We start from the raw sequence: 23,704 nt of genomic DNA on the forward strand, positions 1-23,704 counted from the left end.
CAACTGTCTCACTAAAGCCTGCATGAGAATGACAGCCCTGGTAATCTGGTCATTCGTGTGACACACACACATACACACGGTCAATCTCGCTAGGAAAGGCGCCATGTTGTGTGTACTTTAATCCCCTATGCCCACAGAATGGTACGGTCCAGTAATCCCCTGGCTGTTGCCGTGGTAGCGGTGAGAGGGTTTTGGATGGTAGGTGTAGCACTCTAGCCCTAACCAAGCCCAAGACTTGAGCAGCTCTCTTTTAGCTCTGACACACAGGGCCTCAGGGGGGACCAGGACACTTTCCCTCAGCTCACTGGAAAGGGGTAGGTCTGAGTGTGTGTGAAGATGTGCATGTGTGTGTGTGTGTGTATGTTTGTGAGAGAGAGAGAGGAAAACTGTCCATGCCAGTGGTTTGACTGCAGCGTGCAAGTATGTATGGCTTGCCTGTAGATTAAGTTAACAGCCTGTCAGTATCTAGGATGCCAGTGGTAGCTAGTGTTGCCTCCTCAGTGATGTAAGATGCACAAACGCTTTGTGCATATGAGGATCGGCTGCGTGTGCATCTGTTCAGCTAGCACAGATTATGACACTTCCACCGTCCTCCCCTGTCCTGTCCATTAACAGGCGTGTGGCCGTGTATGATTACAGTGCAGCCAACTCCTCCTCTGTAAGTGGATTTTCCCCTGCCAGCTCATATAGCTTCAAGGTTTTTCAGTATATGCACTCGGCCGACGCTCCGTTTCCACAGGAAAGTTAGCTAGCAAGCAACGGAGTTAGCCGGGGCCTAGATTAAATAATGACTCTCAAAATCTGTGCTATGTAACTGGCAGGCTCTGGGATTGGTCAGCTGTAGGGAATTTGCATTGCGAGCAAGAAAAAAAAAAGAAAAGAGCGAGAGACGTGTGCCACTCAGTGTCCACGCATCAATACGCATTTAATAAAACTAGCAAGGAAAGGAAAGATGCACAGCGGCCGGGCCAATCCATTAAGATGCTTTTAAAAGAAGTGATCCAGTTACCCGTTTCAGTAGTCCACAGGGATTACTGCAATGTGCTTATGGCAACCAGGGCCTGCTGCATCTGATCTACCGGCCTTAGCACTGCACTAGCTATACAGAATTGACGTAGTGCTGAAGCCTTGTTAGAACAGGAGCTATGCTGGGGCCTGAGCTGTAGATAGCAGGTTTTATGCCTCAGATGTGCAGCAGCTTTACCTTCAGGCCTCCCGTGCTCTGCTGTTGAACAGCTCTGGAGCTTGGCTTTAGCAGCTCGCAATGTTTAAGGGTTGAGATTTGATGCGTTCAGGCAGTGCAAGGACAGTGAGTAGCCTGAAACAGTAGAGCTTCACAGCTTTAGGTACAGTTGAGGCCTAAATGTAGCCTCGCTTTAGCCATCAGGGTGTCGGGCTGGATGTTAAAATCATGGATTTTATTTTTGTGTGTGTGTAGAGCAAAGCATGGGTGCTTGCACAAGCTACAGGCAGTGCTTATGTAACATATAGCCTGTGCATACTTGCTACAGGAAGTGCAGTTCTGATGGAGTACGTGCCATAAGCTTGGGCCATAGCTTTAGCTACACATAATGCCTTACAGTCTTAATTAATGACTGCTCAACGCAGCATTTGTGGTGGCTGATGTACATCATGACTTGTGCAGAAAGCTGCATGACTTCACTACAGTGGAAGTAGAATCAGTTGGTTTCAGAAATACCTCTCGAGAAGTTTATGGCTGATGCAGATGACATAGGAATGTTGCATATTGTGGCCTTCTGAAGATGTAGCTAATAAATCTGGCTGTGCTGTACAAGAGTCCATTTTGTTGAAGGTTGGGTGTCCACTTTCACCACCTGTATTCAATCAGCCAGACTTGTGTGGTGTCCAAAGGTTTCTCCTAGAGCTTAGCGTTGCCAAAAATCACTGGAAGCGAAGAATCACCTAAATCATTTTAGTGTATAGCCCGGTTTCATTTACCTTATCTCCGGAGTGCCGTCACACCAGGAATGACTGCATTCCAGTTAAACATTCTGATATTTGCACGTTATTTCAAAGAAATCATTTCCAAAATGGTTTGCTAAAGACTTCAGAGTTTACCTTAACTGGTTTGACTCTCAAGTCAAGTCAAATGTATTTGTATAGCACTTTTTTACAAATGTAGTTGTCACAAAGCAGCTTTACACAATCAGTAGTAATTAGTAATTAGTAAAAGACAGAAAAAAAGAAAGATAAATAACACAAAAAAATAATCATTTGAAGCTAAGACCCCCAGTGAGCAGCCACCGGCCACAGTGGCAAGGAAAAACTCCCTCAGAGCTGGAGGAAGAAACCTTGGGAGGAACCAAGACTCCCAAGGGGGACCCGACCCATCCTCCTCTGATCAGAACTATTTATGAATTATTGATAAAAATGACCAAACCCTCTGTACTGTTGAACTGCTCTGGTGTGCAACATATTCATAAAAGTAATATAATATTAGGATTTTACTGGGGTTTTATGGTGAATGTATCCAAAATATGTCCCACTTTTTATGTGCAAGGTTATTCTAGCCTTGTCCCAGGTTTAAAACGGCAACCCTATGGTTGTCCCAGTATTCATAACAAAACTGACAGCCCGACTCACAGAAAAAATTATTTACTGCATTAAGGTTGAGGTTTGCTTTACTAGGAAACTGAAGTGTCATGAGTCAGAGTTGTGAGTCATTTAAGCCTGACTCCTTGTTGAGTCACCAATCGGTCAACATGCGAGTCGCAAGTTTGTCCAACAGCTAGAGTCGCCATCTCTGCTGCAGCGATCAGCAACAACAGGAATTTCTATAGTTCTACTGTTGTGAAGTCTGTGCCACCTTACTGAAGGTTATTATTGTTAGCCTTCTTCCAGGTTACCAAGTTAGCATTGTTAGAGATACCAGTTGATGACAACGCATTTTACAGTATTTTGCACATCCAAACATCATGGAAACACATCCACAAAAGATGGACACTTGGATTTAATGAGATGATACTGCTGCTTGTATTATTATTGTTGCATGGCCATCTCGCCAAAGGGCGGTCAGGTCCGAGTTCGGTACACCTGTTGTCTAAAATAATTGTTTCCAGCACAGGCATGTTCACAAGTCGGAGTGTGATTCCGAGTCTTCAGTGGAGCATTTTAGTTTAGTCTCATTATAAGATGCAGGCATTGTATTATGCAAACATAAATCCATCATTCAATCAGGCTTCAAATTATATATATATATATATATATATATATATATATATAATTAATAAAATATATGTACTGCTACATACAATAAGTTAAGCTAGCTTAATAGTAGATCTATAATGTAGAACTTTTAGTAGAAATTTTAAAACAATGCAGCCTGTAACACTAAACCTTCAGCAAGCTATTAAGCATGCCTGCTAGTATATCTGCTACCCAAACTGCATGAAGTTGTTTAGCCATTGGAGCTCCAAACTCTGCTGAAGGCTCACTAATAAACTATTTAAAAAATGATTGAACCAATGACAAAAGCTCTTACTGCAGCTGTTATGACTACAATAGTAAATGCACTACAATACCCATAAAGCAATGCATTTAAAACGGTAACACTATTGTCCCAGTATTCATAGCAAAACCGACAGCCACAGAGTCACAGTGACTCCTTGTCGAGTCACCAATCGGTCAACATGCGATCAGCAATAACAGGCATGTCCATAGTTCTCACATTATGAACACACATTGTGTGCCACCTTACTGAAGACGGGATGCGGGTTCAGCGGGTGGGCTTGTTTTCACTGGGAAGATTGCGGGTGACGTTGGCCTTGTAGCTCCCGCTCCAAACTAAAGAGGCGAATGTGTCTTAACCCGTCAAGCACACCTGCAACAAGTGTGTAGATTACAGTGATGCAAGTGTAATAAGGAAGGGAGAGTCACAGCAGGATCACAAGTGACCGGAGCCAAGACACACGAGGAGTCACAGCAGGATCACAAGTGACCAGAGACACACACGTGCCTCAGCGCTGGCGCCACTTAATCAGCATAATGTTAACCTGTGGGAGTGCTTAGCTTTCCAGGGTCCCCTTGAACTAGACATGTGAACTACACAGAAGATGCATACTTTAGAAAGAACTGCTTGTTCATTAGCGTAGATAGCATTGTTTGGCCGGCCATAAATCCACACAGGCATCTTCTTTTGACAGTTGTTGTGACTGTGAGCCGAATAGCAGTGTGTGTGTGTGTGCGTGTGTATGTGTGTGTGTGTGTGAAGTGTGATAAGCTTTCGCTTTAGTTAGCAAGGCCTTTGAAGGCGCTCGGTTCTGTAACTGAATAAGAAATTGACTAAGCCTAGCCTGGAAGTACTGAACCATCGTTTTGCTCAGATTAAATATCATCAAATTTAGATTTCCTCAGATTATCCTCGTCTAATATTCCTTACTTTATGTATATTTACTGTATATTTAATATAAATCAATCAGCCATAACATTACTTTATCTTCATCTACAGTGGTATCTGTGGTAGAAAGTGAGCAATTAGTTCTTGAAGGTGATGGACAAGTGTTGGAATCTGAGCCACATTGACGAGAGCCACACTGCGATGTCTAGACGACTGGGTCAGAAAACATCAAGCAGGTCTTATGGGGTGTCCTCGTTATGCAGTGGTCTGTAGGTACCAAAAGTGCTCCAGCAAGGACAACCGGTCATGGGCACCTAAGGCTCACTGATGCAATCAACAGGGAGGCCCCAGCTCACAACTTACAGGACTTAAAGGATCTGTTGCCTTCAGAGGTCTTGTGAAGTCTATACCTCGAATGGTCAGATCTGTTGTGAAGGATCAAGGGGGACCTACTCAATGTTAGGCAGGTGATGTTAATGTAAGGGCTGGTTCTATGTATCAGTGCTATCCTGCTGCAGTAGTGTCCTTCACACTAATTGCTTGACAGGGTAAAGGGCTTCTCCCAATCTGGAATCCCTTATTCTTCTCAAGCGCTGCTTCCCTAGCTGCAGCTAGCGCTTACTAAGAAAGAACTAAGATGCTTTCTATGATCATGACTTTGCCTATATGATCTTCTTAGTGTAGCGTTTCTTTCTTTCAACGCAAGTCTTCTCTGTGTGCTAGCAAGTGTAAGTGTGGAGTTCTAATGCTAATGTGACTACAGCAAGCACTAATTATGCTAACGGTGCTAACGGCTAACACATGCTGGCCGTTTTATCTTGTTACCGGGTCACGGCCTTGGCCACAGTGGCACAGTTCCGCTGAGAGTATAAGTAGGTGGAGCCGCTAATATTAGCCACAGAGGCTTGACTTCTAACTCTTAGAGAGAACACCAATGTCATCTGCTCTACTAGAAGCTCTGCTACTGCTCTTCTTGCACGGCTGGGTAGCCTTACACCAAATGCCTAGTCTAAGATTCACTCATATGATGTGTCCACACTTCATAGGTTACACTTGCCTCAAATGTCTCAAATGTGTTTGTTGCATCTGCAGTTGCTGACTACAACATTACATTTGCAGAAAGTGATAATTAATGGGGAACCCTCAGAGAACCCTAGAATTTGGCTGGCTGGGCTTACACTGTATGTCCAAATGTCCAAAACCCCCCTTCTAATGAATGCATTCGGCTTCTTTACGTTGCACCCATTGCTGACACAGATGTGCAAATACACACATGCAATATAGTTCCTATAGATAAGTCCTGCCAATAGAATATGCTTCCCTGGAGCAAATAAACATGAACCTATTGGCACCATGACTAATGCCAGGCCAGGGTTGGGCTAGAGGGTTTTAAAGCCCCTCAGCATTGAGCCATGGAATAGGTGGAACTGTGTTCTCTGGGCTTTTGGGACGAGTTGGGAGTGAGGTGGGGTGGTGGTTGCCCGAATGCAACCAAATCCTCACAGCAATGCTGCAAAATCTAAAAGAAGGTCTACCTTGAACAGTAGAGACAATTAGTGCAACTTTCTGTTTTTTTATACCCTTGATTTCAGAATAAACAATGAATGAGTTGCTGTCCCAATACTTTTGTCCATAATGTGTATGTTATCAAAGTCAGTGAGGTATTCTTCCACCCACATACAGATACAGGACCTGAATTGAATGTGAATGTAATTACATTGTGTTACTCTTTATGTAATTAAATATGCAATTACTGCTTTGCCATCAGCAGCCCAAGTCTGAGGGAGCACAATTGGCCATGCTTTGAGTGGGTAGATGGCGCTATTCTGTTGTCTTGCTAGCTATTTTACCTCCCTCTGTTTTTGTCCCTACCAGGTTGCGGCTGAAACCCCGCCCCCAGTATTAGATGAGGCCCCTGTTAAAGGGGAGAAGACTCCTGGAGAGGAGGAGGAGGAGTCTAGAACACAAGTGACGCTCAAGCAGAACAGCCATCAGGACGAGTGCACGCAGGAGGAGAGGCTTCAGTTTCTGGTGAGAAAAATAAAAAAACCCTCCACCCCCATTTAACTGTTTCATCCACCAGTTCCACTGTCTAGCTGGGACACATTACCACCAGAGCTGGGAGGATGAAGACGGGCATATGGCCTGTATGGGTAGCTGGGAACCAGAAATTTAAGTCAGTGATGGGACCAGGATGGGTTAAACATGGGCCGCATCTGGATTTTACTCCGCACACTGTGGCCTAGGTGGGACCCATGTGAGATTAGGATGGGCTGTAATGATGGAGCCCGTGTAGGAAGCCCAATTGGATCCCAGTAACCACACATCTGAAAACTGACCTGGAACTGACCCACCTAAACTGGTCCACAGTGGCACAACGGTTGCTCTGTACCACTCACCGGAGTCGTTGTACCCATCTGGCATCAGTGGCCCATTCCCGGTACACCTTCACTACGACCACTCTAGAACATCCCACAAAGTTAGCGGTTTCCGAGAGGCTTTCACCCTGGCATCTGTGATGTGCCAGGCCAAGTTCATTCCAAACCATTGGTGGTCATAATATTCTGATATGACCGTGACCGCGAGTAAAGGGTGGTAGCTTATCAGAAACCATTAACTTTATGGGATGTTCTAGAGCCGCTATAGTAAAGTTGTGCAGAGAATGGACATGGAGTGCCTCCAATGGAATAGTAGTGGTTGCCATTGATGCCAGGGAGGACTGCACAGTCGACACACCACAGTCGACAAGTTAACCTCTATAATGAACACCTACTGTCACCTATTAATTTGATATGACCGTGACAGTGGGCAAAAGGTGATAGTGCTTCAAAAATAGTTCTAGAGCCGCCATAGTGAAGGTGTATGGACCTCTGTATGGACTTCTCACACATTGAGTGCCTCCCAATGGTATAACAGTGGTGCCCCACAGGCCACTGATGCCAGAGGGGACTGATGACTCCGGCAATGGGTACAGAGCAAATGGAAAGCCACAGTGGACCAGTTAGTGATCATCTTATGTCACCTAATAATATTATTATATTATATAGTATTTCTCTGGCATCAAAAATTCAACATCAGTCTTCATGACTGCCTGAGCTGGCTACACTCGCAGCTCCGCATTGACCCGCATCACAGGTGTCTCTCTTGAGCTTTTTAATCATCAGTATTGCTCCTGCTGTGAAACACTGACACAGGGGCCAAGCGCTAATCTCGCGGCTGAGAGCAATTAGCTCCTCCGTCCATCAGACGTCCACTCGTCAGCCTCGGTCAGTCCTGATGGTCTTCATGCTGCCGCTGTTGGCCAATAAGCTAATGTCTGCCGTTTGTTGGTCCTTTGTGTAAGCTGCATTTAGTGTAATTAAAGGGTGCTAAGCTTTGTAATTCCTCCGAGTGCCCGTGTCAGGGGTCAGTATGAAAATTAAAGCGATAGACCACTTTATCCACAATTATTCTCATTGTTTGCCCACCCGCATGCCTTCCAGCTTCTGAAGAGATTTTACAGTGCCCGTTTGCTTCTCAGACTGGGCTACTGAAGCCTTCATGTCGGTTAGGGTCTTCATAAACAGCAGCTCTGTAATGGAGGAAAATAAGTATTTGGTCACCTACAAACAAGCAAGATTTCTGGCTGTCACAGACCTGTAACTACTTCTTTAAGAGGCTTCTCTGTCCTCCACGTATTACCTGTATTAATGGCACCTGTTTGAACTTGTTAACAGTATAAAAGACACCTGCCCACAACCTCAAACAGTCACACTCCAAACTCCACTATGGTGAAGACCAAAGAGCTGTCGAAGGACACCAGAAACAAAACTGTAGACCTGCACCAGGCTGGGAGGACTGAATCTGCAATAGGCAAACAGCTTGGTGTGAAGAAATCTACTGTGGGAGCAATAATCAGAAAATGGAAGGCCTACAAGACCACTGCTAATCTCCCTCAATCAGGGGCTCCACGCAAGATCTCAGCCCGTGGGGTCAAAATTATCACAAGAACGGTGAGCAAAAATCCCAGAACCACACGGGGGGACCTAGTGAATGACCTGCAGAAAGCTGGGACCAACGTTACAAAGGCTACCGTCAGTAACATACTACGCCACCAGGGACTCAGATCTTGCAGTGCCAGACGTGTTCCCCTGCTTAAGCCAGTACAGATCCGGGCGCGTCTGAAGTTTGCTAGAGAGCATTTGGATGTTCTGGAAGAGTATTGGGAGAATGTCTTATGGTCAGATGAAACCAAAGTAAAACTCGTTGTGTTTGGAGGAGAGTGAATGCTGAGTTGCATCCAAAGAACATCATACCAACTGTGAAGCATGGGGGTGGCAACATCATGCTTTGGGGCTGTTTCTCTGCAGAGGGACTAGGACAACTGGTCCGTGTACATGAAAGAATGAATGGGGCCATGTATTGTGAGAGTTTGAGTGCAAACCTCCTTCCATCAGCAAGGGCATTGAAGATGAAACATGGCTGGGTCTTTCAGCATGACAATGATCCCAAGCTGACTGCCAGGGCGACAAAGGAGTGGCTTCGTAAGAAGCATTTCAAGGTCCTGGAGTGGCCTAGACAGTCTCCAGATCTCAACCCCATAGAAAACCTTTGGAGGGAGTTGAAAGTCCGTGTTGCCCGCCGACAGCCCCAAAACATCACTGCTCTAGAGTAGATCTGCATGGAGGAATGGGCCAACATACCAGCAACGGTGTGTGCCAACCTTGTGAAGACTTACAGAAAACGTTTGACCTCTGTCATTGCCAACAAAGGATATATAACAAAGTATTGAGATGAACTTTATTGTTGACTTAATTTACTTAATATATACTTAATAACTTTGTTATTGACCAAATACTTATATATTATTATACCACCATTATTTCCAAATAAATTCTTTAAAAATCAGACAATGTGATTTTCAGATTTTTTTTTCTCATTTTGTCTCTCATAGTTGAGGTCTACCTATGATGTCAATTACAGGCCTCTCTCATCTTTTTAAGTGGGAGAACTTGCACAATTGGTGACAGACTAAATACTTTTTTTCCCCCACTGTATCTGCTCCAGAGAGTCTTATTGTACTGGCAGTACTTCTCTGCAAGGACTAGACAAGCTGTGGTGTGCCTTTGCACATCTATGTCAGCAGTGGGTTCAAGTGAAAGTATCTAAAAGCATTCATTTGAAGGGCTGTCCACAGTTTGTTTGGCTCTATAGTGTACCACATTTGTCTCGTTTTGTTAAATTCCTAAAAATCGTTTATGATGTTTTTATGTTGCCATTTCCTTCCTTTCTTCCAATATCCCTCTGGCTGTTTCTGTTACTGTGCCTTTAAGAGTGATGTATGTATATAGTAGCAGTTGTGACTCAGTGGTTAGAGTGCTGGGTTATTGATCACAGGGTTATCTGTTCAATATCCAGGTCCACTAAAGCTGCCACTGCTACTCATGTGGCGCCATAGCCTGGCTAACCCTTTTTCCGGTAAGTGTGGGGCAGTTGTGGAATCAACAGCTGAGGTGCCCCTGTGTGCCTCAGGCACCCAACACCCATTTACTCCCTGGCCCCTTTTGGGTGTGTGTTCTTACTGCCCCAGTTACTTGTGTGTGTGTGTGTGTGTGTGTGTGTGTGTGTGTGTGTGTGTGTGTGTGTGTGTGTGTGTGTGTGTTCACTGCCGCAGATGGGTTAAATACAGAGTTTAAATTCTGTTGTAGTGCTGTGCAATGGGTTTTTAAATCTTAATCTTAATGATCTCTGCTCTGCTCTTAATGATCTCCCTGTATGCAGCTTAGTTATATAGAAAATATACATTATATGGACATAAGTATTGGGACACCTGCTCATTTATTGTTTCCTTCGAAATCAAAAGTATTAAGAAGAATTATTCTGCTTCTGTTGGAGTAACTGTCTCTACTGTCCAGATAAGGCTTTCTACTAGATTTTGGAGAAACATTGCTGTGAGGATTTGATTGCATTTAACGACAAGAACATTAGTCAGGTCAGCATGTTGGATGATCACCACCCCACCTCATCCCCAACTCCCCATCTCATTTCAAAAGTATTAGATTGTATTGGACAAACTTGGTGTGCGTGGGTGTGCAGTTTGCACATCTGTGCATCTGTGTCAGCAATGGGTGCAACTTAAAGTAGCTGAATGCATTCATTACAAGGGGTGTCCACAAACTTTTTGAAATATAGTACATGTTCATTTCAAGGATTTGCGGAGTGAGCATGATTTTGAAAATGTAACTTTTTTGGTCAAATAGGTGATAAATAAATAAATTATAATATAGAATATGGCACAACAATGAGCTGTCTGATTTTACCCATAACACATGCTCCTGATAGGTGCAGGATGTAGTTCCGCCACAGTTCTATACTGTACTCAACGCTTAATGTCAGTGAAATACTAAGTAACAGTAGTACATAACAATACTTCTACCTCACCGTGTGTTCTCACTTCTGATTAAACTAGGTTTATGATTGCGGCTGTAAACAAATTTTGAACCTACATCTGTTTGCAGTTATCTGCCCCCTGCATTATTGATGCATATAGTAGGCTTCCTGGACAGTTTTTAGTAGTAAATTAGTAAATTAAATGGCTGCATTGTGTTCTGCTTCCTATCACTACCACTGTAAAGGATTTTGAGTCTATAAGTGTAATCACATTTAACCATTTCACATTAAACCACTGTTTACATGCCAGTGATTGAATTATGCTGAAATTCAGAAGATATGATGAAATTTTCAGTTAAATTCTGAACATTTTTCTGTAGTCTACACTTCCCAGTTTCAATGGGCTTCTTTTCATGTGTCCACAGGAAAGCGAGTTGAGCAAGAAGAGAAAAGAATGTGAAGGCTTTGAGCATGAAGTAAGGAAGAGGCAGAAAAGATGTCTCGATTTGGTGAGTTTATTCTTGCTCCACATGGCCAAGAGGTGTTAATGTCGTTCACTTAAAGTTCACTAAGAAAGTTCATTAATGAAAGTGCTTTAAACTTCGTCAACAGTTACAACATTACGAAATCCTTTTTTTTTAATGTTGACTCTGTCTCTGTTTTTCTAATGGGCTCGACTACATTTGAACTTCAAATTTACATTTACATTTATGGCGTTTAGCTGACCCTTATCCAGAGCGCCTTACAAGGTTACTCATTTTTCAGAGGTGGGCCAGTGTAGTGTGAGGAGTCTTGCCCAATAACTCTTATTGGTGTAGCGCAGCATAGCCACCCAGACCAGTAATCGAACTCTGGTCTCTCACATGGTGTGGTAGCTCACTGGCAGGTAGTGGTGTTATCTATTGCGCAACACCAACCACTGTGGTGCATTATATGCTACAGTATAATAATACTATAATAAAACTAAATAACAGAAAAATAAATTATTCAAAATACACATTATTTCACACATTATTGGTGTTCACAAGACATGGAAGGATAGCTTGGCTATTTATAGGTATCTGCCAATTTTTTAGCCTAAATATGCGATCAGCTGATAATTTAGCTAATCCTGAGACCTGGTCGGATCGTACGATGCATATGTTGCGAGCTACTGCATTTCTTCGTAAGGTCACAGGCCACTGCATTCCCTTGTTCGACCACTAGATGACTGTACAGACTTCCCTCTCGGATACAGGAGCCCATTAAATCCAGTATTGAATTCACATGGGAATTCACAGACTCTCTCAGCTGGTGCATTTAGTCAGATATGGTTGATTCCAAAAGGTAAAGTATGTTTCTTCTCGAGAGACAGTGCAGGAACATTACAGAAGCCATGACTGATGCTTCATTACCAAGTTTACCTGGGAAGGTTAATGTAAAATAATAACCCAGCCTCGCCCTCAATAATGCTAAAAGACGACCTGCAGTTAGTATCAGCCCCATGAACGCTGATCGGTCCGTCTGTTGTGTTCACAGTTATACTCGTCATAGGCTAAAGTTGGCTTGTTATTTGCCTGCTACTTATTCAGATTTTCTGCTTTACCCAAAGTGGTGCAGCGGTCACAATCAGGCTCTTAAAACTTAAATGAAAAGAGTTCCTGACAGGATGTTCTGTAGCTGTAGGCTGTAGTGAAACTTCTCTAAGAGTCCATAAGTCCAAGAGCCAGACAGGCTGTAGCTTTCTAATATTAGTCTGTTAAGATTAAATTGTGGCCCACACCAGGGGCGAGTATAAGGGTGTTTTCACACTTACTGAATACTTGGGTCCGCAACCAGGACTAATTCTGGGCTCGTTTTGGGGAAAGGCTCATTATCGCTGGTTTGCTTTCACACACAAGAACTCATGACTCAATTGCGCAACTCCATGCGTTACTTTTCTGTGCGAAGGTTTGCAAAATGTTAGGAAGGAGCGTCATCCGTTTGCCATCCGGCTTTTTATTATTTTGCTTGGATACAAACACTCAAGTGGAGAGGAACAGCTGTCTATTTCTGTCCTCTCCGCTGTCCACAACAAGCCTTACCCCACCATCACGGAACTTGGAAAAGGGAGTGTTACGAAAAGTCAAAGCGGTCACATTACAAAATGAACCAATCACACTTCCACACTAGAAGCAAACCCCAGACCCCATTTCAGTGCCCTTGACCTCTCCCATTGCTCAAAAACAGCTTTCCCACTTGACCAAACGTACCGAATTTACAAAGCAAGTAGATCTGGGTCCGGAACTAAAGCTTTAGGGTGCATTCGCCCTTGGACTAAAATTAATCGGTATATTATCATCAAAAATCGAGTACATGTTCATCCAAAAAATAAATACAAATAAAATGTCCAAAAAAAAAAATTTACACTGCTGCCAAGAACTGACTGCCATTTGTTTAGACCGAGGTCACTAATGTTATCTGCAAAGGGTTGATTCTCACAAACACACCAACCAAGCCAACGCTATAATATAGAATTGCTGATCCAGCTGTAGGTTAGACTGCAGAATGTAAATTCTTGTTTATTGAGTTCAGTCATTCTTTAACATGCAGTGATAGAGCTGATAGGCTTCTTTCAGAAAACATGGATTGGACACTGTCAAGTGTTGTCCAGTGTCACGCACTAGAAGCCCTGTGGTAGAACAACATCATCTTCATCATTTGAGCCTAATTGCAGCTGTCACCAGTATTCTCTCTACAGCAGACATGACTGATGAGTTCCTACGTGTGCCTACAGGAGAGCCAGCTTGAGGATGAGCGCAGCAAAAATGCGCTCCTAACAGAGGAGGCTGAACTCCTCAGGAGGAAGGCTCAGCTGCTTGACCAGGTTTGTGTACGGAAACACATCGCCCGTGCTAATGTTGCCACACTGTAGGCTGCATGGCTAGGGGCTTGATTTTGTGCATCTGTGGCAATGGGACTGAATGATTCACCTGAATTCAATGAGTAAGATGCGGAGTCAGTGTCCCAATACTTTTGTCTATATAGTGTTTAAATACTAAGTGAAATGTAGGGTATTAATAAATGCATTATTGTTGTTGTTTTTGTGCATTGCAAAGTTGACCACCTAACAACACCATAGCGACCCCCTAGCAACGCTATAGCAACCACCTAGCAGAAACACTTTCACTCTAGTGACCACACGGTCTAACAACTGCCTGGAAGTGGAACCGCTTAATCTGCAAAACCATTGTGAATCAGTTCAACTTAGATTAGAACAAAACACGAGCTGTCTGGTGGAACCAGGCCTGGGCTGAGAGCCATCACAGCAGTTTCTTTCAGTCTCTCTTTCCCTTTCCAGTCTCAGGTTGAGAATGCGGAGCTGAGGGAGGAGCTCTCTGCAGTGAGCGCTCAACACAGTTCAGTTCTCGAGGAGAACCAGAGACTCCGTGCCAAACTGGAGAACCTAGAGCAGGTCCTAAAGGTAGATCTGCCTTCAGTGGTACTGTAGAATCACATGAAAATATTGTGTTTGAATGAACAGCATCAGTCTATCACACCATAAGTTATCTCATCACAGTCCCTCTCTCTTCAAATTTTGTGTGTACACAGCATATGCGAGAGGTCGCAGAGCGCAGGCAGCAGCTGGAACTGGAGCATGAGCAGGCGTTGGCTATCCTCAAGTTCAAGCAAGACGAGATTAAACGACTTCAGCGGGTCAGTCAAGCAGCATTTCTTGTTTGTGGTTAGGTCACAAGATTAAGGTGGTGTGGGACCACTTTCCCTATCCACAAACCCCCCACTCATGAAATCAGTCATATTTTTATCATCCTGTATTTTTTTTTTTAATTTTTTCTTATTTAGAACAGGTTGCGCTAAGCTAACACTGTTAGCTAACACTGGGTTTGCACTGTTACCAATCTCATCCCTGAAAATACACACCAAACATCTCAACCTGTTCAAAATGTATCCAGATCTTCATTTGTTTGGCACAGACCTGTTTACGTAACTTTTCAATAGATTTATGAAGCAAATTCTTGGCACAGATTTACAGAGATGAGATTGGTGATCATCAATCATGTTTGTTAGCAATATTAGGCTGGCATTTCTCGTTCTAAACTAAAGAAGCACACAAGATATCCAAACCGTCTTGGCTGAGGCGCACTGCATATGGTCTGAGTGATCAATCTGGTTAGGGGCTGCAATGTCCAAGTGGATCACATTACATTACACATATAATGTAGCATTAGCCATCAGCCATATGCTCTCCCCAGCCATGCTTGAACCCTGGACCCCCGTGCGCAGAAGCTGTGAAGCCATTTGCAAAACAAAAATTGCTGTAACTTCTCTTCTAAAGGTCTTCAGGGGTTCTTTACCATCACAGAAATCCTTAATAATTTTAACCTTATACAATCTTTAAGGTTCCACTACTGCATGATTGTACACCCTTAACCCCTTAAAAAACTGGCTCTTTTAAAGCTTCTTTAGTAAAGGTGATGAATGTACAGAGAGCCTTGGCAGTTCAAGGCCATAGCTCTCCATTAGCTCATTTTTTCTGTCCAGTTCTTCTTCTGTTATTTGTTATGCTTTCCGGTGTCGACCCCTTTTGAGTCTTGAGTTCCTCTCAGAGTTACTTCTTCTCCATCTGAGGGAATTGTTTTTGCAATTGCCGTCATTGAATGAAATATTTCAGCATATAACTTTTTTTTTTTTTTTTACTGAATTGAATTAAAATGTAATGTTTGAATTTAATGTTGGGAAAAATCAACAAAACATGATTTGCACTGGGATTTAATGCATGCATTTAATGCATTAGTTTTTGCTTGAAGAAAAGCCTGTAACAGCTACACAGCTACAGCCCCAGAGATTCACTACTGCAATCCCAATTGATTATCTCTAATACCACCACAGTTCCCAATAAAAAAAAAACACAGCTTACGTCTAAAGTGTGCAGCTGAAGAACCCCTAAAGACCTTTAGAAGAGTAGTTAAAGATACATCTGTTTTGCAACTGGCTTTACAGCAAGAGAGTGTTCAAGGGTTCAGGCATGGCTGGGGGGAGCGTATGGCTGTCCTCGTACTACGCATGGCTTCTAGTGCTACATTATGTGTGTAATGTAATTCGATCCAATTGAACATTGCAGCCCCTAACTGAATCAGATTGATCACTCTTGCTTGCTTGATATCTGACTGTGTTACTTTAGTTTATAACAGGAGATGCTAGGCTAATAATCACAAATTGACTCTAATATCATTTTAGGTATACAGCACTTCACTGGTTCCTTTGGCTTTTTGTGCTTTTATTTCTCCCAGGCTCAGTTATTTGCCAAGAGGGAACATGAAGGGGTTGTGCAAATGCTGGAGGTAAGCATCATTTTTCTTTGTGCTTGTGTGGTTTTTGAATGTTTTCTATTTGATATGGTGGTTTGATGTGTAGGTCCAGTCAGTCTGGTCTATATCTGTCTTAGTTTGTGTGTGTGATTGTCTGCCACCTTCTCTAAACACACTCTCTATTATTAGCTAGACTGTATCTATTCAGTGATGTATCTAGCTACCATTATTCATGATTCACCATTATTCATGATGCGGCACCTCCCCACTACAGCAGATTCAGTTTGAAGAGAGTGTTAATATTTGATGGCCTCTTTCCTCTCCCTTCGCTGGCTGCGGTTCAGACAGACAAAAGACTCTTTGCTCTCTGCTGCAGCTAATGCAGTTTGGATGCATAATTGATTCATTGTACTCTGAAAAACACCTGTCAGTATTGTTTCTCTGCCTTTTAAAAAAGGCTGTGTGATTTGTACAGTTTTTATGCTGGTAATGATTGTTGTTTTTGTGTGTACATACTGTATGTGTATGTGTATGCAACATGTTGATACTAGGGCTGTCAAATGACTCAAATCTTTAAACCAGATCAGTTATATCAACATTCACATGAACATGAAAATCCATGAAAATCCATGACAACCATGAAAACCGCATGACTTTCCTAGAATGCACCCTGTTGTCCCCTCACATGTCCCAGAAGAAGGTTGTGTTACCTTTCAGGGCTCGTAGTATCATGTGATTGGAATACCCAGCTAGCTGGTGGAAGTTGCCACTAATTTCATTATTTAGTCATGTACATTGAAGTGGAAAACGTGAACCTTAAACAGTGTCATTTGGCTGCAAAACTCGTGTAAGTAAAGTAGAGCTGGTAAAACAGGCCTATTACAAAACCCCTAAACTGGGGTCTTGAATATTTTTATTTACACCCCCAAAATTTACATACACCCAGCCCACTAGCGAGAGCCTGTCAACCGCTAAACGCACTGGCTACTTTAGGAGAATATGGACATGAGGCTAATAAGGCTAAAGGCTGACACTAGTTGACTGGGTGAAGTACCACTTGGGAAGAGGCATATCAGAGGTGTCTGCACAGTGGACAGTGGACACCCCTTCTAACCCCTTCTAAAGATGTGCAAATGCACACACACACAGCTTGTCTAGTCCCTGTATTGCCAATAGAATAGGACTCTGAAGCAGATAAACATAATGACCCTATTGGCTATATGCCTAATACCGGGTGTGGGCTAGAGGGGTATAAAGCCCCCAAGCATTGAGCTGTGGAGCAGTGGAACTGTGTTCTCTGGAATGATGGATAGTGATCCATCCAATACTTTTGGGATGAGATGGGGAGATGGGGAATGAGATGAGGTGATGATTATCCAACATCCTGACCTCACTAATGCTCTTGCTGCTGTATGCAATCAAATCCTCACAGCAATGCTCCTCCAAAATCTAGTAGATAGGCTTCTTTCCTGGGCAGTAGAGACTCTTTTTAATACCCTTGATTTCAGAAAAAACAATGAATGAGCAGGTGTCCCAATACTTTTGTGTGTATAGTGTAGCTAACTGAACACTGTGCCGATTGGACACAAAAAGTAGCATGTTTCATTCTTAGGCAAATAATAACAGGGTGGTAAATAGGCTTGTTGATACTCAACCGTTTTCACCCCTACCAAAGCAGCATACTTACTATTTATACATCAAATAACAGCTGCATAAGAACCACATACAGATGTTTCAATGAAAATGTGTTCATGTTAAAAGACAGTAATTTATATCCATTCATGCATTGTTATTAATAAAGACTTACTTTTGGCAGCCTTAGTTGAAGCTTGTACATGTGTATTATGTGTGTGTTATGCATTGTGTTTGTGTTGTTTTGTCTAAATGAAGTTTGTCGTTTGTAGGATTTGATCCAGCTTGTCTTGCTGAGAGAGCTGGTAGAGTAACACAGATCCATTGATTATTTTTTTTCTCCTCTCTTTATCTGTTTATTTATCTATCCTTACAATCTCTCTGCCAATCTATTAATCTCTAAACTACACCAGTGACTATAGTACCTGTCTCCTCCAGAGGGCCCTGTCTGTCTATGAATTCGCACAGGTCTGTTAACGTTCCTCGTAGATCAGACAGACAACTTTGAAACTCGTCTGCTAGTCTCTGGTTCCCTAATGGTTCTTCACCATACAGGACTATACATGTTATTTAGGGTAGAACATTTTTGAGTACACTGTATGTCCAAATGTTTGTGGACACCCCTTCTAATAAATACATTTAGTTACTTTAAATTGCACCTATTGCTGAGACAGATGTGTAAATGCACACACACACAGCTTTTCTAGTCCCTGTAGAGAAGTATTGCCAATAGAATAGGACTTTCTATGGGCAGATAAACATGAACTTATTGGCACCATGACTAATGCCAGACATGGACTAGAGAAGTGTAAAGCCCCCCAGCATTGAGCCATGGAGCAGTGGAACTGTGTTCTCCAGCGTGAAGGTGGTGCTCCATCCAATATCTACAAAGCAATGCTCCAAAATTTAGCAGAAAACCTTCTCTGGACAGTAGAGACTCTGGATAAACTTTTTTTATTGATTTCAAGGGGGAAATGCAACACATAAGCAGGTGTCCCAATACTTTTGTCCGTACAGTGTATATAGAAGCATCTTTAAACATTGAAATGGCCGCTCTCACACTTTTTCGAACAAAACATAGTGCTTGAAACCGTGCTGCACTGTTGAGACAGTGGGTTCTGGAGGGGTTCAGATACTGTAGCTGAATGGAGGTGGTGTTCAGAAGGGCCTCTTCTTAAAGCTGCAGCTGGATTGCCGTGTCTACTAACCACAAGTCTTCTTCCCTTTGGTTGACCTTTGACATGCATGTGTGTGTTATCTTTCTCTCTCTCTCTCTCTCTCTCTCTCTCTCTCTTTCTCTCTCTCTCTCCTCATGCTTTGTGCTCTGTTCTGGTGTTTGCTGAGCAGAGCACCCTGGACTGCATGCAGGTACTGATGCTAGCTGTTCAGCTGTTCCCCCTACACAGTCATTCTTGCCCGATGCCCTCCCATCCTGTCCACAGGTTCACCTGCTGTTTAGAGCCTGTAGGAACACGTCGCGGCATGATAGCAGTTTAAAAGAGCTAAAATCTCAGAGCCTTCAGAGGTTACTTAGAAGGGTGCAATAAAGGAAAGTCATTCATATGAGCGAGGTCAAGAGAGAATGGCCACACTGGCTTAAGCTACAACAGCAGAAGGCCATGCCGAGTTCCACATCTATCAGCCAAGAACAGAAAGCCGAGGCTGCAGTGGGCACAGGCTCTCCAACACTGGACAGCTGAAGACTGGAGAAACAAAGCCTGGTCTGATGAGTCCGGATTTCTGCTGAGGCACCTCGCTACAGATGGTAGGGTCGGAATTTGGCACCAACGGCTTGAATCCATGGACCCGACCTGCTTTTATTAGCAGTCCATGCTGGTGGAGGTGGTGTAATGGTGTGGGGAAGGTTTTCTTGGAACATTTTGGACCTCCTGATGCCTATCTGTCATCGCTTGAATGGCACAGCCTATTATTAGAGTATTATTGTATTATATATAAATGAGTATTATTGCGGACCATATGCATCCCTTCATGACCGCAGTTTACCTGTTCTCTGATGGCTACTTCCAGCGTGATGATGCACCATGTCACAAAGCTAAGTCATCTCGAACTGGTTTCATGAGCATGACTATGAGCTCAGTGTTCTTCAGTGGCCTTTCCAGGTTGCTAGATTTGACTCCAATAGAACACCTTTGGGATGTGGTAAATTGGGACATGTACAGGATGAAGGTGATCCTGAAAAAGATGTGCAGGAATTGTGATGCAGTCATGTCAACATGGACCAGAATCTAATGGCTTCTAGCATATCGTGGAGTCCATGACATAAGGATTTGAGGCCATTGGAGGGCAAAAGGAGGCCCTACCCAGTGTTTGCATAGGGTTTAGTGTTCCTTTTAGCCATTTTAGCTCAGCAGTGCAGGTGCAGCTTGTGTTTGCTTGCAGCCCTAGCGATACAGCTGACCATGAAAACACACTTTGGTCCTCAGATTGGTTTTGAAACCTTGAACTAAACTCTTTTGAAAGTTCTTCTCTATTGCATAGCTGCCATGACTGGCCTCAGTGACACGCCAGTGTTAGGTGTGATATTTTACAGGAAACTGGGTGTACTGGGTTTTTTTTTTTTTTTTTTTTTTTTTTTTAGAGCTGAGAGCCAGTTGATCTGTTCTGTTTGCAAGTGTTCGTATATGTATGTGTGTGTGCTCACACGCACAAGATGAGGCCCTGTTTGCTCAGTGTCTGCCAGGAAGCTGAACCGCAGTACCGGAAGTGAAACTAGCCGTAGTTTCTCTCAGCCTGAGATCGTTTTGCTCGCTTACAGGCCTGTTGTACACACTCAGCAGAACGGCAAAATGGCTGCAAACCTCTCCCCATTCCCCGCTTCCTCTCTGTCTGTTTCTGTCTCTCATCTCCCCGCGCTACCTGCTGTGTTTATGAGCTGATTGTGTATATAGAATATTATCTATCTGTGTACATGTAGGTATAGAGACTCGGATGTCCCAGTAGGCTTGTTATGTGTAATCTTAAAGAGGAACTCCACTGATCTTTTTGAAAGTTCTGCTTAGTTCAGTTGTGGAGTTCAAAGTCATTCAGAGTGGTGTGGTGTGAAGTGGTGCAGTACTGATTATCCTTACAGTGGTAGTAGTAATAGAGACCACGCTGCATGATGTCAGTAACCTAAGCTTAGCCGTATGATTTGTAATGGGGGGAAAATGGGGAAACTAGTATTAAAATATGGGGGGTCACTTTTGGGACCCTAAGCAAGGCTCTTCTCCCCATATGCTCCCCAGGCACAACAGTGAATCCTGCCCACCGCTCCGGGCATGTATGCTCACTGTATCGCTGTATGTGTGTGTGTGTGTGGTGACTGCACATATGGGGGTTAAGGCAGAGGTCAAATTCCATCTGTGTCCCACACAAATAGTGAATGTGGTAGTCTTTGTCTGGGATTGTGTCATGATGTATCGTGATAAATATTGTGTATTGTGAAGATGTCTTTAAGTATTGATATTATTTGTCTTTAAGTATTGTGATATTATTTTTACCATATCACCCAGCCCTGCTGTCAATAAGATTCTTCTATTTCAAACCACTCTGAATGATCATGAAAATTCCACAGAATGTGCACAGACATTTTAATTAAAAGAATTAGTGGAAGTCCCCTTTAATTTCAGAAGCACCTGCCCATTGGCTTTCATTACAGAGCGTGTGTGTGTGGGTTTTTTTTTTTTTGTTTGTTTTTTTTGGTTTTTCAGAGTAAGGGAAACACATCATCTGCCTGTGGTAGCCAGCCATACATAGCAGATGCTACAAATACATATTAGGTTGAAAACAATATTCTGAAAGTTGCCTTTAATTTTAGCAGCCTTTAGCCTGTGCGTGTATTGCAAAAAGGATATTTTGGCAAGTGAAAGCCTATTTATTATATATTTATATTTTATATACAGTGCCCTCCATAATTATTGGCACCCCTGGTTAAGATGTGTTCTTTAGCTTCTAATAAATTGAGTTTTTTCTAAATAATATAGGACCACGATGGAAAAAAGAGTAAAATCCAACCTTTAACTCAAGTGAATTTATTCAGTAGGAAAAAAATCCCACATTAAGAAAAAATTGTTTAACATCAAATCATGTGTGCCACAATTATTGGCACCCCTGATGTTAATACTTTGTACAACCCCCTTTTGCCAACAAAACAGCACCTAATCTTCTCTTATAAAGTTTCACAAGATGGGAGAATACAGATAAAGGGATCTTTGACCATTCCTCTTTGCACAATCTCTCTAAATCATCCAGCGACCTGGGTCCTCTCCTCTGCACTCTCCTCTTCAGCTCACCCCACAGGTTTTCAATGGGGTTGAGGTCTGGGGACTGAGATGGCCATGGGAGGAGCTTGATTCTGTGTGTGGTGAACCATTTCTGTGTAGATTTGGCCATATGTTTTGGGTCATTATCTTGCTGAAAGACCCAGTGACGACCCATCTTCAGCTTTTGGGCAGAAGCCACCAGATTTTGTTTTAAAATGTCCTGGTATTTCAAAGCATTCATGATGCCATGCACCCTAACAAGGTTCCCAGGGCCTTTGGAAGAGAAACAGGCCCACAGCATCACTGATCCTCCCCCATATTTCACAGTGGGCATGAGGTGCTTTTCTGCATACTCAGCTCTTGTGTTGCGCCAGACCCACGTAGAGCATTTGTTGCCAAAAAGATCTATCTTAGTTTCATCTGACCAAAGCACACGGTCCCAGTGGAAGTTCCAGTACTGCTTAGCAAACTCCAAACGTTTGCGTTTATGATTGTGAGTGAGAAAAGGTTTTTTCCGTGCATGCCTCCCAAACAGCTTGTTGGCATGCAGATAGCGCCTGATGGTTGTTTTGGAGACTTTGTGACCCCAAGAAGCTCCTACATACCTACATACTCTGATCAACTTCGTAAACTACAGTACAGAAATACTTTAATTACATTTATTTCCTAAGAAATGTTAGGGGTGCCAATAATTGTGGAACAGGTGATTTTATGAAGAATAATTATTTCTTAGTCAGGGATTTTTTTGCCCCTTAAAATTCACTTGAGTTAAAGGTTGGATTTTACTCTTTTTTCCATCGTGGTCCTATATTATTTAGAAAAAAAAAATGTATATATTTATCTAATATTTCTCATTTTTAATTTCTCAATATTATTTTACTTGTTTTAAGAATCTGCTGACAGTGTCTTATTCCACTGGTAGATTATTTTTCTTATGTTATTTCTTGAATTAAGCAAAGGAATTCAATCCTTATATTGGATAAAATATCTTAAAACAAGCAAAAATTATTTGAGAAATAAGTGAACAAATATTATTTCTACAGTAATCTCAAAATGAGAAACAGCAGATATGTAGACTAGATTTAAGAGAGTTTTACTTGTCAAAATGTAATATTTTGCAGCGTGCCGATTGTGCAACTGCACAGTGCCATAAATGACGGGCAGAGTAAGTAACGAGTATTGCAATATCAAACGGACCATAAGTTGCCCGAGGTCACTTTTGGGTTTCACCATCCGTTGCTCTGATTTGCTAATGGTCCAGATGCCTGACCCCATAAACTCTGATTAGCTAAAAGCACAGTCTACATCAGATGACCCACAGTGAAATTCCCCCAAACGCATTATGGTACTATAGGATTTTAACTGTTAGTGTTTAGGGAATTTTGCTCGACTTTACTTTTTGTCTGTATGTGTAACTGTTCCTGCTACTGTGCGTGTGTGCATGTGTGTGTTTAGGCGAAGGTGCGGGAGTTGGAGGATAAATGCCGGAATCAGAGCGAGCAGTTCGGGTTGCTCTCTCAGGAGCTGGACAAGTTTCGGCAGCAGGCCTCCAAGATCGACCTGTCTGCCCCCGGCCTGCTGAGCCACAGCCTCACCCAGCTTCCCAACGGCATCGGCCTCTCCGGAGATACCGGTAACCTTAAACCTACATTATAGGGATGGGAATGCGTAGCCAGCTGAGAGAGCACTCATTACATTACTGCCTATTCATCTAATAAAACACTTCTCAAAACTATAGAGATCTTCGATGTGCCACAAAAACCTTGTATCTCAAAAATAGGAACTTTTAGGAGTAG

At 42.8% G+C, this 23,704-nt stretch overlaps 1 protein-coding gene across 7 annotated transcripts in view; it reads left to right on the plus strand.

The window, feature by feature from the left end:
- tspoap1 (TSPO associated protein 1) overlaps nucleotides 1-23,704 on the plus strand; it is a 140,777-nt gene that overhangs the window by 80,402 nt on the left and 36,671 nt on the right. For 6 of the 7 annotated variants that reach the window (XM_072662337.1, XM_072662409.1, XM_072662624.1 and 3 more), the window contains 8 exons: nucleotides 6,233-6,388; nucleotides 11,152-11,235; nucleotides 13,482-13,571; nucleotides 14,046-14,168; nucleotides 14,297-14,401; nucleotides 15,997-16,047; nucleotides 18,994-19,014; nucleotides 23,364-23,541. In XM_072662337.1, coding sequence (XP_072518438.1) covers nucleotides 6,233-6,388; nucleotides 11,152-11,235; nucleotides 13,482-13,571; nucleotides 14,046-14,168; nucleotides 14,297-14,401; nucleotides 15,997-16,047; nucleotides 18,994-19,014; nucleotides 23,364-23,541 — 808 coding nt within the window. The remainder of the gene's footprint in view (nucleotides 1-6,232; nucleotides 6,389-11,151; nucleotides 11,236-13,481; nucleotides 13,572-14,045; nucleotides 14,169-14,296; nucleotides 14,402-15,996; nucleotides 16,048-18,993; nucleotides 19,015-23,363; nucleotides 23,542-23,704) is intronic. The other variant, XM_072662702.1, reaches the window with a different exon arrangement.

This window comes from Salminus brasiliensis, chromosome 1, assembly GCF_030463535.1.
Source record: "Salminus brasiliensis chromosome 1, fSalBra1.hap2, whole genome shotgun sequence".
NCBI lineage: Eukaryota > Metazoa > Chordata > Actinopteri > Characiformes > Bryconidae > Salminus > Salminus brasiliensis.